This window comes from Colossoma macropomum, unplaced genomic scaffold, assembly GCF_904425465.1.
Source record: "Colossoma macropomum unplaced genomic scaffold, Colossoma_macropomum, whole genome shotgun sequence".
In the NCBI taxonomy this organism is placed as follows: domain Eukaryota; kingdom Metazoa; phylum Chordata; class Actinopteri; order Characiformes; family Serrasalmidae; genus Colossoma; species Colossoma macropomum.
In genome coordinates, this window is record NW_023494792.1 from 20,053,290 (window position 1) to 20,069,613 (window position 16,324).

At 38.2% G+C, this 16,324-nt stretch overlaps 1 protein-coding gene across 1 annotated transcript; it reads left to right on the top strand.

Moving 5' to 3' along the window:
• Positions 1-430: 430 nt before the first annotated feature.
• On the top strand, positions 431-11,550 carry saal1 (serum amyloid A-like 1). The gene is made up of 13 exons (XM_036576434.1): positions 431-563; positions 2,399-2,595; positions 2,772-2,873; positions 3,304-3,387; positions 4,786-4,865; positions 5,044-5,103; positions 7,054-7,169; positions 7,331-7,493; positions 7,885-7,967; positions 9,517-9,687; positions 10,430-10,629; positions 10,760-10,852; positions 11,133-11,550. Exons 1-13 carry the CDS (start codon positions 560-562, stop codon positions 11,235-11,237), a joined length of 1,458 nt encoding a protein of 485 aa, XP_036432327.1. The 5' UTR covers positions 431-559; the 3' UTR covers positions 11,238-11,550.
• The last annotated feature ends 4,774 nt before the right edge of the window (positions 11,551-16,324 follow it).

Sequence of the window (16,324 nt, forward strand, 5' to 3'; positions counted from 1 at the left end):
GAAAAAACATAATAATAATGTGTATTATTATTATTATTATTATTATTATTATTATTTTGGCAAAAAATAGTATTATTTGAAAAGGTTCATTCTAAAGTGCTGTATATCCAAATGTATCATTTTTGTATACAATAAGTTTTGAAAAGAATAACAGCTGATGTATAAAGCAAAACATATTTTTATTTCTTTAATAAAGGTGGCAGGAATCATAATGCAGCCTTATTATTTCTTGTATGTGTAAAGCCCGCACCCAGTAACCTATCTCATGAAAAAGAAAACATAAAATGAATTAAGGAGGCGTTTAATACATTTTGTAACAAAATTTTTCATTTATTATTATTATTATTATTATTATTATTAACGCTGCGCAACATCAGTCATTTGTTATTAATGTAGTAATTTTTCTTCTAGGGTTCTGCAGTTGCAGTTCGCTCAAAGGACGGTAGGTGGCAATGTGCAGTCAGTTCACTGAGCGAGAAGGAGAGTCAGAAGAAGAGTCTGAACACCGTCCTCGGCGGTGCAGTGCGCTGTGGTGTCTGTGCGGTGTTGGTCAGTGTTGATGGGTGAGACTGACTCTGCTTTACTTTAGAAATCTCCTCTGCTTCCTTTAACAGGCCGCTAGTCTGTTTAACTGAGTTGACTAACGCCGATAAAACGCCGCCGCTGTCTTTCGGCTCCTAAAGCGTTCAGTCCCGGATCACTAATGCAGGTTTCTGCTCTGTGGCGAACAGCAGATCAGGAACACCGAGGAACCACAGTGAATAGCTAGTTAAGTAGTGTTTTCAGTTATAAAAGCTGGACAGTAACGTTACTGTACACTCTCAGACCAAACTGTGGCGATGTTTCCCCTCAAGGGTAACCTACATCTTCACTACCTTTAGTCAGGGAGCTTGGCTGTCGTTGTAATTTACTGTTACAGTTTTTCAGTTGTATTGACTCCATACAGCCCTTCTCGACGCCAGGCTTTGTATTTTATTTTTATATCATCACTGGTCAGTTACTGGCCGCAGCCGCGCTGTTGTCCACATGTTGTTATGTGGATGGTGGTTCGTTCTCAGCACAGACCCGGTAGTGTGTGTGTGGTGCTGATACGAGTGTGTGAGACACAGCGGTGGTGTTAAATACGTTTTTATACGCAGTGTAACTTACTGGGCACACCTGTGTTGCTGGGTTACCTTATATGTTTCCCTGTTAGCCACCCACTAGTCCTTTATCAATGATAAAGCAACACCACTGTGTCTGATACACTTGTACCAGCACTACACACTACCATGTCAGTGTCACTGCTGTGCTGAGAATGGACCACCACAAAGATTATATCTGAAAAACAGCAGCACTGTGGGCAGAAACTGACCAGTGATGAATGGGGTGGATGGGGCTGATGAACTGTGCAGCAGCAGAAATGCTACAGTATGTAATTACACACCTATGTAGTGGAGCCATAAGGTAGGTGGACCTAATAAAATGGACAGTGTGTGTAGATGCAAAGTAGATGCTCCTTCTGGTAATTCTGTATATAAATGTTTTTAAATAATCAAAAGAGCCTCATACGACACCAAAAAGCCACCCCTTAGGTTTGTGTGTGCAGTTATGCATGTGCGTATGTGTTGTGTATGAGTGTTTTTAAAGGTAAGTGTGGAAAAAAAGACTAAAAAGGAGGATTTAAGGAACAACACTCAATTGTTCTAATACAGATTTGCTTCCCATTGGAATGTATTGGATTCTCTATACAGCATACACTCTTTGAGTGTTTTGAGTGTGTGTGTGTGAGGTGATAATTAAAACGTTGGTTTGTTGAGATATCGGCCAATTTTATCACTTCATGAGAAATTAACAAATTGTGATAAACAGAACATTAACATTTGGTCCTATTGGACTAAAGACTAAAAGACTAAAAAAGTACAATGTGACAATGGCTCCTACATGAACACTACATAAAAAAGTAGTACCGAACAAGTTAAATTGCAGTAACTTATAGGGAACTTGTGAGTGGATGCATGTGATATTTATGAGAGAAATTATTGTGAAAGAAGATCTTTTTTGGTAATTTTTCTTCTTGTTTTTCAAAATTCTAACTTTAAATAATATTAAAAATATGACACAATGTTTATTAAATTTTTTAAATATTGTTTGGATAGGCAGTGTTACAAAGTGGCCTGACATAATATTAAGTCTACTTTTGTCAAACAGAAAAAAAATTATGGACAATTTCCTGTTCCTTTTTTTAAGTTTTGAGAGATAAATAGGTTAAGGAAAAACAACTGTACATCGTTACTGTTGTTATCCGATGTCGACTCATTCTGAATTTCAGAACCAGCTAGTTGGAACTGTTAGATTAAGCTATGGATTCGGACTTGGGCTCGACAATAACAGTTCCAAATGGTCTTTACATTCTCAGATCGTAAGGAGAGCTGCCCTGAAGAAGTGGTTGATGATGAGTCCAGCTCTTCATTCCACCCAGACTCGCCAGAGATGGACCGTAATCCATCACCACCTCCTGAGGGAGTTGAGGAGAGTGTAGAAGAGGCTGATGCCATTGGAAACACAGTGTATAGCAAACACTGGCTCTTTAGCACTTTGACCCGCTTAATTGAGGTATTCTGTGCTCTTACAGAAACACTGAACAAACTATAGCTGCTACGTGGTACGTAACAGATCGTGAAAATGCCCATATTTATTAGGTCTTTATGAATGAAACCTATCTAGGGGCAAATGGAGGTTTAATAGCAGGGTGCATTTTTTTAAGTACTATTATGTTTCCCTTCCTGTAGATGGTGACAGAGCAGGTGTCTGAACAGGGAGAAGGTCTGGAGGAGCTGTCGGAGGAGCTTGAGGATGAGCTGTGTAAAGTGTGGGACATGGCCATGGATAAGGTCTGTATTATTAGTCATACAGTGCTTACACTGTGGAAGATAGGCTGTGACTATGCAAAGCTTCTCAGCTGAGTGGAGCAGGTGGTATCTGTGATAATGACCAAAGACACAGTGGGAAGCCTGTGATGTATGAGCTTTATTATAATTTATGCACATGAATGAGTATCTTTGTAGCCTGTGATATCTCTGAGGTCGTATGTCTGTATGAGCATTAAACATGTGGCCTCAGGGAGAGTGCATGCACTGCTGCCTCTGTGGCAAGGCAGTTTTATGTGGTAGCAAGAACAACTCTGAAAAAAAACTGTTGGCCTACTATTTAGTTTAGAAGTTTCTGTCTGAAACTCCCGAAGTGTACTGCAGACCGGATTAAAAAAAAAAATCACCTTTGTTTACTGTGTCTGTTTGTTTCATTTCTATGTGCTGTCTTCAGGATGTGGCTGGATTTCTACAGGAGTTTAAAGCTCCAGACATCCTTCTGGGTGTGATAGCAAAGTCTCGTTGTCCACGCCTTACTGTAAGTTACACCGTCGATTTTATTTGTTTTAAAAAAAAAACTCATCACCAATAAATAAATGCAACTACTTGATAAAAATAAGAATAGTTTATTTAATTGGACATTCAACAGTGTGATAAATAATATGTGCACTTGTTAAACCACTGTCTTTATCAGTCTTTGATCCTCTGTGTCCTCTTTTAGTGCCATTTAACTGGAGAATGTGAGATTGGTCACGACAATCACAAAATGTTTTTGTGACTTGCTAGAGTATAATTTAGGTACAGTAAAAAAAAGACTATTAAAAACTGCCTCTATCACTGATGTGGGACTCTAATTGCCGTCTTTCATTAAAACCACAAAGCATGAAAAAAGAAACTGTCATAGTTAATGCTTAGTGTCACCCTCAGGGGAGATTTTACAAATGTTTTAATTGTACTTTTAGAACATGTTTAAATGAATATTTCAGGGGGTGATGAATATGGAGAAATAAATAAATAAGCACTTAAGTATTATAAACCTTTTTATGTGAAATATTTAAAAAAAAAAATTAATACTTTACAAAATGCAGAGAATCTAGTTTTAAGCATGGCTTGATTCAATGTAGCCTGATAGTGCCTCAAATATATATTATGATAGGCCTCCATCATATTTGAATTTATACTGTAAGAAAAACACTGTTTACAAAGTTTACATTCTGGCTTCTTAGAATCATCTTTACTAGTCTGAAGTGGCTCACATGGAGGATCTTTTTGTACAGTTAGTAAACTGACAGAATTTCAGTTGACGGGAACATCACCATTAGTCAGCTAGTTGACTAGTCACTGTAATAGCCCAAGCTTAAATGCGTAAAATGTTGAAAATTTGTATTAATAATAGTTCAAATGTTTGTTATTATTCCTTGTTTAAAAGAGAGGTTTATGTTGTTCTAACACTATTATGAAAAGGAATCCTTTTTCTGAAATAAAACAATGAGTTTGCTTATTAGGAACACAGATGAGCCTGTATGGTACAAGGGGTGCATTTAAGACCAGTGTAGACTTTCTTGCTTGATTATGTTAAAAGAACAATTAATCTTTCACATCATTGTAGGATTTATCACTAAAAACCAAAAAGTGCATATAAAAATATGTTTTCCTAGCACTTATTTATTTATGTGTGCTTATGATGGGAACTTTGTAGAATCAAGACATTTTAAAGCGTAAATTATCATAAATCAAATGAAATCTTTGACCACACAATTGGAACCCATTAATATGTAAATATGTATAATTATATTCCTACGTAGTGCAGAGGCCAAAATCATAATTATGTGGTTTTACGGCTGAATACATATTATGTCCAGGGTAAGCTGCTCCTCCTGCTCTCACTCTTTATCTTTCTAAAGTTTGTTGTGTAACACCACACCCTCTGTTACAGGAAATCTGTGTGGGAATTCTGGGAAATATGTCCTGTTTCCATGATACCTGTGTGTCTCTGAGTCAGAATGCTGACTTAGGGTATGTAAACATGTCTTCTTTCCTGCTATGAGAAGTGCTGGTGTTAGTTCACATGTCAGTTTTAAGATTAGTAATCAGCTCACACAATGAGAGCATACGTTGGAAGAGAGATGTATATCGCTCTGAAATGTGATGATACAATAACTGTACGTGTTCCTTTCCTGCTTTTCTTTTCTAGTGCTGTGCTGATTTTACTGCTGGGTGACAGTGATCCCCCCACACTTTTAGAGACCTGCAGGTGAGAAAGCTAGCCTGTGCTAAACACTTTTTAATGGGTAGTGTACTTTTGATACAGCCACACTGGATATACAATAGTACATACACTCACTAAGCACTTTATTAGGAACACCTGTAGACCTACTCATTCATGCAACTATCTGCTCAGCCAATCATGTGGCAGCAGTGTAGTACAAAAAAACATGAAGATATGGGCCAGCAGCCTCACATCAACCATCAGAATGGAGAAAAATGCCATCTCAGTGATTTTGACCATGGCATGACCGTTGGTGTCAGACATGCCGGTTTGAGTATATTTATAACTGCTGATTTCCTGGGATTTTCACACAAAGCAGTCTCTAGAGTTCACTGAGAATGGTGCAATAAAGCAATAAGCCACGAGAGGCCGTGGGTTACTCCGATTTTATCACGGGGAAGGGTGTTCTAAAACTCCCTTTAGCATGATAAAATCGCAGTAACTCACTGCCTCGAGTGGCTTATTGATTTTATAAAACGACGGCCAACATGAAATATATTAAAATACACAATGGTTTAGATAATTATTTAAGTTATTATTAATGATAATTGACATAAATAGAAAAAGAAATGTAGTTCCTTTTGAGTACGGTGCCGTTGCTAAGCAACCATTGACTGCTGAATGAGTCTTCTGCCAGTCTGACGACGGCACCTTGTTCATGAGAGAGGTCAGCAGAGAATGGCCAGACTGGTTTGAGCTGACAGTAAGGCTATTTCCTGCTGAGGCACACAGGTGGAGGTGGTGTAATGCTGTGGGGAATGTTTTCTTGGCACACTTTGTTTGTTAGTACCAATCAGTTATTGCTTGCATGCGACAGCCTGTTTGAGTATTATTGCTGACCATGTGCATCCCTTCATGGCCACAATTCACCCATCTTCTAATGGCTACTTCCTGCATGATAATGCACCATCTCACAAAGCAGAAGTCATCTCAAAATGGTTTCATGAACATGATGAGTTAAATGTTCTTCAGTGGCCTTCCCTGTCTCTGGATTTAAATCCAGTAGACACCTTTGAGATGTGATAGAAAAATTGCATCATGAAAATGCACCTGAAAAATCTGCAGGAATGTAATAATGTCAGCATGGACCAGAGTATCAAAGGAATGCCTCCAACTTGTGGAATCCATGCCATGAAGAATTAAAGCTGTTTTGATGGCAAAGGGAGGACCTTCCCAGTATTAGTATAGTGTTCTTGATAAAGTGCTCGGTGAGTGTATATCACTGTGTCCTGCAGCAAACATACCAACCTGTTTTTAGCCAATCATCCATTCCCTTAACATAATCACCCTACATGATATTACAAGTTGTCCATGATATCTATTGCAGTTATGGCACTTAGCCTTTATTCTTTATAATGCTGTTCCTACAGAAATTTGTGATCACAAATTCATGCAAATTCAACCAACTATTGCAATATATGTGAGGGCTGTGTTTCCACATAAAAACATTCCACATAAAACATAAAATTTCCACATAAAACATTTAAATAGTATTATAAGTGCTTTAACAATTATTCCAACTGTGCATTTTTTCTGCATTATACTATAGGCAGTGCTTCATGCAGACCATTGGGCTAGCAGTGTTAAAACTTTGTCTTTTGAGATTTTATAATCTCAAGATATTTAAACCTTAACTCTGTATGTCTGTATGTTCTTGTTGTGCAGAGGTACACTTACCTTTATTTTGTTTTTTTGTTGGTTTTTTTTTTTCATTTTTTAAAATCAGGACCTTATAGGCTACAGTAAAAAGTAAAGAAGTATACCAGCTTACATCACAAATTTTTACAGTTAAATTGTGCCCCCCTCAAAACAAATAAAGTAACAAATAAATTTAAAAAATTAGAAATGCTGCTACAAGATCAATTATTTTAGCCTGCGACAATCACTAAAACAGCTGTTTTCTTATGAACTGAATGTTTCCATTGTCCTATTTAGGCTTCTTGTGACCTGTGTTTCTCAACCCGATGTTGCCCCCGTGTGGGTGGAAAGAATACAACAGCAGATTGCCACATGCAGCAACCTCTGTTTCATAATGCGCAGTTCTACTAACGGTAAGTGATGTTCTAGACGTTTCTGTTTGCTGCTTCTGTTAGACCTACTTTACTTTTATTGGTTGTGTTTTATTGGGTGTGTGTTTCTTTCTTTTGTCCCCCTCCTTTCTCTCTCTCTCTCTCTCTGTTTCTTTCTCTCTTTCTCTGTTTCTTTTCTTTAGTTGAATTGTTGATGAAAGTGGGGGAGCTGGTTGATAAGCTGTTTGATGAGGATGAGGGGCTGATGAAGAGCTGGCTGTCTGAGCAGCCCAGTGAGAGTGACCGGGACAAGGACACACACCAGGACGTCACGTCTTCCCTGCTGGAGGCTGCAATACAGCTTAGGTCAGAAGAATTAATGAAACACGTGCGCTGGAGAAAGATAAACAGAGAGAGAGAGAGAGAGAATGAATAAACTTGCCCCACATAAATGACATGTTCATGAACTACTGACTAAATTTGACTAAATTTTGTCATAATACAACAAAACAAACAAAACAAAATATGATGTTACTAATAAAAAAAGAACATTGTAAGTCTTGGATTTCTCAACATAGTTACTTTTTGCTTTAGTAACAGCTTTATACACAATTTATCTTTATAATAAGTTCAAGTGACCTGAGCTTCAGCCTGAAATCCCTGTTTATTTTTGTTCTAAATCTTAAGGCATAGAATATGAATGTTCTTACCTACACATTAACAGAAAGACTTATGTGTGCATGTATGTGTGTTTTAGGAAGGAGAGTCCAGAGGCTCTTGAAGTGTATCTGCATGCTCTTCAGCTCCTAACTACAGTACATGAAGGAGTGCAGAGTCTTGGTGAGATTTGGATTCTTATTAAAACATTTAATATAGGTCAGGTGATAAGGCAGTACAGTTTTAATATTAAAACAACATGAAATTCATGTCATTTGCCAAACACACACACATATATTTCTCTCTGTCTCCCTCCCAAAGCCATTAAAATTGATTACACTCAGTGTGTAAGGGCTGCACACTAAGACGATTATTGATTCCATTACCTAGTTGTGGTACCGAGAAATGGTGAAAGTAGCTAATAAAGTACAAAAATAGGACTCAATTGAACAGTGATTCATCTCCAAAATGGCTACAGTGGCTGTTTAGGAAGAGGGAGACTAGTAAAAATGCTTTCATTAATGCTCAGTGCATCCATGGATAGCAAATACATATCAAGATATATTGTCAGTGTTGAAACAAAATCTTATTATTGCCATTGTGGTCATTTTGTTTTTTCTTTCAATAATTTGAAAACACAAGCTGGTTTTCACCATCTGTCCAAGTTTAGATACAAGGTTTTGTTCTGACATCAGTGATATTGCTATCATGTTAAACTGTGTTACTCCCGTCTTTTGAGTTTTTTTTTTGTTGTTGTTGTTTTTTGTTTGTTTTTTACACCATTTTAAAACACCATCTATTCTTGACATTTGAACATTTAATGATAAATGGGCCAGTAGAAACGGTACAAAATAAATTGGAATAAACTCGTCATTAAAATAAAACATTTACTATATGGCCAAAAGTATGTGGACACACATCTGTATCAGCTTGTTGGATGTCCCTTTCCAAAACCATGGACATTAATATGAGTATGAGAAGACCTGGCTCGCAGTCAACGTTCCAATTCATCCCAAAGGTGTTCAGTGGGGTTGAGGTCAGGGCTCTGTGCAGGCTGTTTTTTCTCCACACTTTCCACTGCTCTTGTCAAACAATGTTTAGACTCAGTTTGGACCTCTGTAGTGAGTGATGCAGAGTACAGTCCCACTCTGTGAGTTTGCATGGGCTCCTGCTTTGTGGCTGAGCTGTTGTTGCTCCAGGATTCCTCTTCACAATAATAGCACTTACAGTTCACTGGGGCAGATCTAGCGGGGCAGAAATTTCACAAATAGACTTGCAGCAAAAGAGGCATCCTATTACATTGCTATGTTTAAAGTCACTGAGCTCTTCAGTTCGACTCATTCTACTGCCAGTTTTTGTCCATGATGATTGCATGGCTATATGCTGGATTTTATACATCTATTAGTAATGGGTAAGGCTGAAACACCTGAATTCCATAATTAGAATGGGTGTCCACCTACTTTTGCCCATATAGTGTTTCCTTCTCCTGCAAAGCTACTATTTCAGAGATCCAAAGTTTTGTTAAGATGGTGACAATGAAGTGACAGTGACTCCTTTCAAGCAATAACTTGAGTGAATGGAGTTAATATGTCTGCTGTCAAAATACCTCAGGCTTATATTCCTCTATTCTTGCATTTCTCTTTACTTTAAATCTGTGTTACGTAGAGGGAAATGTACCTTGAAAATGTGGTCATCATTCTGGCCTTTCTCTCCCCCCGCCCACTACATGCAGTGTCAGACGGAGGGTGTGGGGAGGCGCTGTGGAGGTTCCTGTGTGAAGTGGTGTGTGAGGATCTGTGCCAACCAGGTGACCCCCCTCTCATTCTTCAGGAGCAGAAGGCTCTCCTGGCTCTTGCCCTTGCCCTGCTGTCTGTTTTACACAGCAGCCTTCAGACAGACATAAGTGAGAACACATGAACACCTTCACTCCTTTTATACACTATCCTGTTCAATATATTATATTCTACACAAAATATTATACATATCCTCCTCTTATACGTATGCTCCTTTATGCAGTAGCCCAGAAGCTTAACTACTATAAAAATAATATAACTATTTATGTACAACCCCATTTCCAAAATGGGGAACGCTGGACGCTGTGCAGAATGTAAATAAAAACAGAATGCAATGATATGCAAATAATATAAACCATATTTTTAAAGGAAAATACTACAAAAACATCAAACCAAATGTTGAAACTGAGAAATTGTATTGTTTTTTGAAAAATATTTGCCCATTTTGAATTTGATGCCAATAACTCATTCCAAAAAAGTTGGGACGGGGGCCTGTTTACCACTGTATTTCATCAACTCTCTTTTAACAACACTCTGTAAGCGCTTGGGAGACCAACTGCTGTACTTTTGAAAGTGAAATATTTTCCCATTCTTGTTTGATAGAGGTGCAGAAGAAGTTGTAGAAGTGCATTTAATAAATAACACCAAATATATGAAATCTCTAAAAATAAGACATGTATAGAAAAATGACATGCTACTACAAATCTTTAGCCACAAACAGAGTGAACCTCCCCTAAAGACACACACACACACACACACACACACACTTTCACACCTCCTCAAACAAACATTAGATATTAGATCTGTGTGCCCTATTTTGTAAAAAGTGTATGGAAATTTTATTTGGTACAGGTTTGTCGTTGGTGTGTAGTCTTCTTCGCATCTTGTACTTTCATACTGAAAACCAGCAGTCGCTGCCTAATGGAGAGCAGGGGTCAAGAGATGGACAGAAGAAAGGAGTGAGGGATGAGGAGGACAAAGATGCACAGCTCCAGGTTCTGGTTGAGATGGCGGTGGAGCTACTCTCCACTATCCTGACGGATCTGCCGAAAGTGAGACTGGCACACAGAATCTTTCATCAACTTGCTCCATGAAGCACAGCAGTTGTCTATAGTATTTACACCATGAGAAGAGTTTTACAGCATTAAGCTAATTTTAGGTATATGTCTGTGTGATCTGCAGAACACTGTTTCAGAGCTGGTGAAACAAGATGACCTCACTGAGAAGATCTGGGTGTCCGCTTTAAAGACCCTGCTGCCCCAGAACATCACAGCTGTGAGTTTACTCTTTTTCTCTACCTCTCGCTCTGTCGCTCTCCTCAGTACGAATGGCCAGAAGTTCCTTAATTTGTCAGTCTTTTACAAAATACCCAGTGTGACATTTTTCTCTCACTAGAACTCTGCAATAAAAAGAAAACTGTCACAGAAAAATCCCACTCTGGTCAGGCTGCATCGCTTTTTCCCAGGAGTAGCCATTCATGCATGAATGGTACCTTTTTGCCACTTCTTTTGAGTGGTATGTCTCTAAATTCATACTAGACCTTCTTTGTCTTCAGGTGCAGCACCTGGTTTCCACATTATCTGAGGTGGAGCCCAAACTAGCAGACATTCTAAAGAGGGAGTGTTCCTCATCAGGACCAGACCAGACCAGACCAGACTAGACTAGAGTCAGCATGAAACAGAATGGGCTTAAATCATCCCAGGAGGAAACTCTTCTTGGAAAGGAGTATTTCTTTCTATCAGACGCACACTTGAGTCTCTGTCTCTCTGTATGGTGATATGAGCAAAGTCCTGCTGCAGAGCAGAGTTCAGCTCTCTGTTGTATGTGTGAGTCTGTGTGATGGGCTACACCATGTTTTTGATTCACAGACACTGAAAGGATTACATTAGACTAGACTATTTTAATGTGAATGTGTTTATATGATGATTTTGTTTTGATACTGTCAAGTTTTTTAATAAATGTTAACTTTATTACATCTGTTTGCGTATTCACTGGGCTCTATGCCAAGATATTTTTGTATTCTTACCCTGTTTTTTTCTGTAAGGTATCTCATATGAGTGGCCCCACCCTGTTAATTGGTATAAATTATGTCCCCCAACTCCAAAATAAGGCTACAAGCAGCAGCGTCATTCACAAGTGAAATGAAGGACTCATTTAAGCAAAACAAAATACTAAAATAATGGAACATTTAAATTGTTTTGCATTATAAGACACTGATTTTAATATAGTATCATACAATGTCCTTGTTGTGTTGTATTTTTTATTTAACCCTTTTTATTTAACATTTATTTAATCAGGCAAGTCATTAAGAATTTATTCCAATTCTTATTATAGAAACTATGGCACTTTAATTCCACATTACATAAATACATTTTTAGTTATAATTTGAAGTAATTGACTGTCCCCTGACAAACAGAATTATCTCAAAATGGTTGCACCATGAAATTTAACTAGACCTCACAGTGGCCTCTGTCCGTAAGAGCAGCAGAAGGACATTATTTACTGAGGTCATTTCTGACAGTGAGAGAATAACAATTTTAAACAAAAAATATTTGACATAAAAGATATCATCACTGACAGGTTTGGTCGTTTTATTGACTTCCACAGTGTCTGGTAAAGATTAGCAAAATGTTTGTTTAGATTTTTTTTTAAATGTGTTTCCATAGTAATTTAGCTGGTGTATTGGGGCAAAGCCAAGTTCTTGTTCTAATTATGTTACAAGTGAATGAACTTCGGTTAGCTAACATCTCATTATGTTTTGATGACTTTTGCAGGTTATTTCACTGTTTTATCAAACCGTATAGATTTAGGAGACAGTTCATAGTCTTTAGGAATCTGTTAAAACAGGGCTGTTTCTGAGTATTTGCGAACCCTAAGGTACATCCTAGATGGGGGTCCCTGAACTATGGTTTATGGATCATTCTACAGAACTGGTACAAAGTCAGAGTTGAAAACCCATTTAAGACTTTTAACTGATTTAGGCTTTAGACTAAAATCCTTTTGCTTAAGTGACCATATACCTTAATTATGTTTGTTTTATTAAAACTGATTGAACATTCCATTTTAGCACTAGCAAAACTGTCTTAACAGTAGTTAATTTTGAGCATAACTCAGAAATGCTAACCAGTACATGAACAGCTTTTGTATACACATGAAATCTTTTTCATTAAAACACAAAAATGTTTACTTAATTGTTTGAATTCAGTAGAATGATCCTTATATGCAAATATGAAAAAAGTACTTTAATTTTAAAAAGGTTAAAATGATAAGGTAAACACCATAAAAAACAAAAACATGCATTAAACAACTATGTTGAATTCATATGTAGAAATATAACACATTACACAAATTGCATATATGGATGTAAGTAAAAGGCCTGAAAGCAGACTAGACATTACTCTGTATCGGAACACAGTTTATTTAACAATAGATGTCATAATGTAGGTATGGATAACTTATAATTATCACTCTTGTTTGAGAGAAAATTAGACAACTAAGAAAAATAAAACAAAAAAAAAATTATTGTTGTTGCAGTAGGTTCCCTGAAATCTCTTATTAGAGCCACTTCAGAGCAACTCTGTATCTGCCAGATACTTACTGTTTTCATCTGTTATCATGTAGAGCTTTTTCCTCTGAATGTCTCTATCTGTAATATCTATCACAGGCACTTTTCTGTGTTCATTAAGTCGCTGCCACATCTCGGCCCTGTCTGAAGTGTTTACTGTCAGCAGTGCTCTCTGGCCGGCATATAGAGCAGCTTTTTAATTAAAGCTGCGGATTGATATGCAGAGCAGCGCTGTTCTTTTCTCATGGAAATCCCATCGTGTAGGAGGAAGGCCCGAGGGAGGCCTGAGGTTTAGACAGGCTGGCTGATTTTAGCACTGAGTGGGTTTTGATGATCTTGTGGAGCTGCGTGATGTTCAGATTAGAGCTGGGTTGAAAAGGCCTCAGTGATGGGTGACCGTGCTCATGTGTGTGATTGCTTGCGTGCATGCCTGCATGTGTGTGTATTAAGCCCCACCCTCCTCCATGCGACCTCTTCGGTGACGTGTACAGCTGTGTATAAAACTGTCTGGGAGCAACTCTATGGGGTTTGGAGATGCATGTGTGAGCCAGTGTTCAGTTTGACCATATACTCTGTAGCTCTTCATAGGGACCAGCTGTTCTCAGACTGATGGAAAACATTTTGACATACAGAAATGCAGCTTTTATATGAAAAAATAGTGCAAAATCATTTGGTTGCTTTTTTGGTTGCTGAGGTTAACATCAGGTTTTAGTGTAGCCTTTGATAGGTGAATACTGCTGAGTTGTCCTATAATCTAGTAGAATGCCTTTATAAAAAGATTAACGTCTCCCTTACACTGTTCAAAAACAAAAATGAAGAAGTACAAATTTATTATTTATTTTGTTTTATAAGTTTTATGACTGGTAGCTGTGTTTCTGTGAAGGAATTTCTCAAACCAAAACTGTCCAACTTTATTTTTGGTGTTTGACAAACCACAAATCAAGTTTTGTTTCAGAAAAAACAAACACAAGGTTCAGGATCTCCTTCTGACCAGATGAATAATCTATATTATTATACACCACATCTTCTAGAATCCAGCAGCGAACACATAGCATAGACCAGGGCACCTTCGACTAGATGTGGGGGGAAAATCGATAGATGCATCGCAATGCGGACGTGAACGATTCTGAAACGATTCACAAATGTCAATAATCGATTTTCTGAATTTTAATTGATAACATAATGTTGACGGAACGCAAAAGGCGGAACTTTGCAAAGTGCGGAAGTGCAGCGCCCAGACAGTCTGTGGCGGCACACTACATTAAAAGTTAGTGCAGGGGTCGCAACCCAAATGTTAATAGGAGTCATTTTGCCCTTCCAACAAAAATCAAACCACCTTGGGAGACACAACATTTTGAGTCCATTTTACCATCTTGGCTGTACGTGTCTCAGTACGTGCTTATGCCCTAGTGTAGGCTAAAAATATAATACAAACAAAAACTCAGACTTAGTTTGCTCTACTTTAAGCTTTAGCTCAGCTGTAGCCTCTTTTCTTGCATCACCAGCTGGAAACTTTTCCACAAAAGTAGAACAGTTTCTTGTAAAATGTTCCTCAATGTTTTACTTTTTACGAGGCTGAAGTCAGTTTCTTGTTCTCCAGCTTCTCGTTCGAATTTTCCCATTCCACCTTAAATGGTGCCTGAGGCGCCAGAATGTAACTGCTGCACTATTTAAGGTGGAACAGGACAATTTGAACGAGTAGCTGGAGAAGGAGAAACTGACTTCAGTTTCATGTGCTTTTTAGTGTTTGACAGTTTCTCATTGAAGATTACATGTATCAGGAAACCAGCAGCAGTGCTTATAAATGCAAATAAGTCTATTCGTCTCCAAATTATGGATGTTCATCTTAAATCTTTCTCTTTGTTATTAGCTAGGTGAACTAGCAGTTATAGGCTACATTACATCTAGCATTTAAGATCATTTATTGTTAAAACTGTGTTTGAACGATCAGCAGAGCTTTATTTTACTGCAAAGAATGATTATTTTATTTTTACCTAGAAATCTAATTCTGATGTGGAGCTGCAACTGGCCAGGTAAAGAGCCGCAGGTTGCCGACCCTTGAACTAGCGTATGGAAGCACCTTGGTTTCTATGGAGTTGAAGGGAAAAACCATATTACATGGTTATGTTTCCACCCATTTTACGCCCGGTTGTAGTTGCTGCCAACCAGAGGAGCATCGATCAAGCGATGTCAAAGCTTCCACCCAACTGGGTGGACAAAGTGAACTACAAACTCTATCGCAACTTTTATTGCCAAGAATTTGCGTCCGTACTCAGTCTTTGAGAACCAGGGCTTTCGCGTTATGTTTCGTCCCATCTCGAAGATATTTTACTGACACAGCGACCCCCCCCACACTCTACAACAACACCAAAACCGAAGTTATAGAATCACTGAAGAAAACGGTGGAATTGCTATAATCTTCTGCGTGGACATCTATTACCACAGAATCTTATTTCACCGTAACAGCGCATTTTATCGCAGATGAGTGGCAGCCTGTGTCTCATGTGCTCCTAACAAGAGCAGTAAATGAGAGCCTTCCAGTTCACTTGCCACATCACTTCCATTTGATTTATTAATAAAAGATATTGGAAGTAAATTCATTATGGATCATTACAAATATTTTGCTTTAAAAGTTCCAAGTCCTCACACAGTGAGAAAAAAATCCTGTATAGAAAAAAGATGCATGAAGATGCATCGATAATCGTTTTATAATCGCATCGCAGCCCACTGAATCGTAATCAAATCGTGAGGTGCCTAGAGATTCCCACCCCTACCTTCGACCTCCAATGGAGGAGGCAAAGCCTTGACAAGGGATGCACGAAAAGAATGCAAAACACAATATTGTGGCAGCATGTCTAGCTGATCTTTTTTCAAAATCTTAAACAGCCCAGTGTATTTGGGAGTGAGCTCTCTGCATCCCTCCCCAAATCTGAAATCTCTGGTTGACAGCCAGACCCAGTCTCAAGCTTGGTAGGAGGGGTTCCTCCTCCGTATGTATAAAAATAAGGTTTATGACTGATAGCTGTCACAATTCCTTGTTCTGCAAAAATGCTGGGTTGATGCATTGATGGGTTTCCTCCCAGACCTCCTCACTGCATCTCATTCACTCATCCACTGCAGGAACATCAGAACTTTTTGCCATCTACCAAGCCAACAGAGGCTAATAATCTAAAACATGCTGG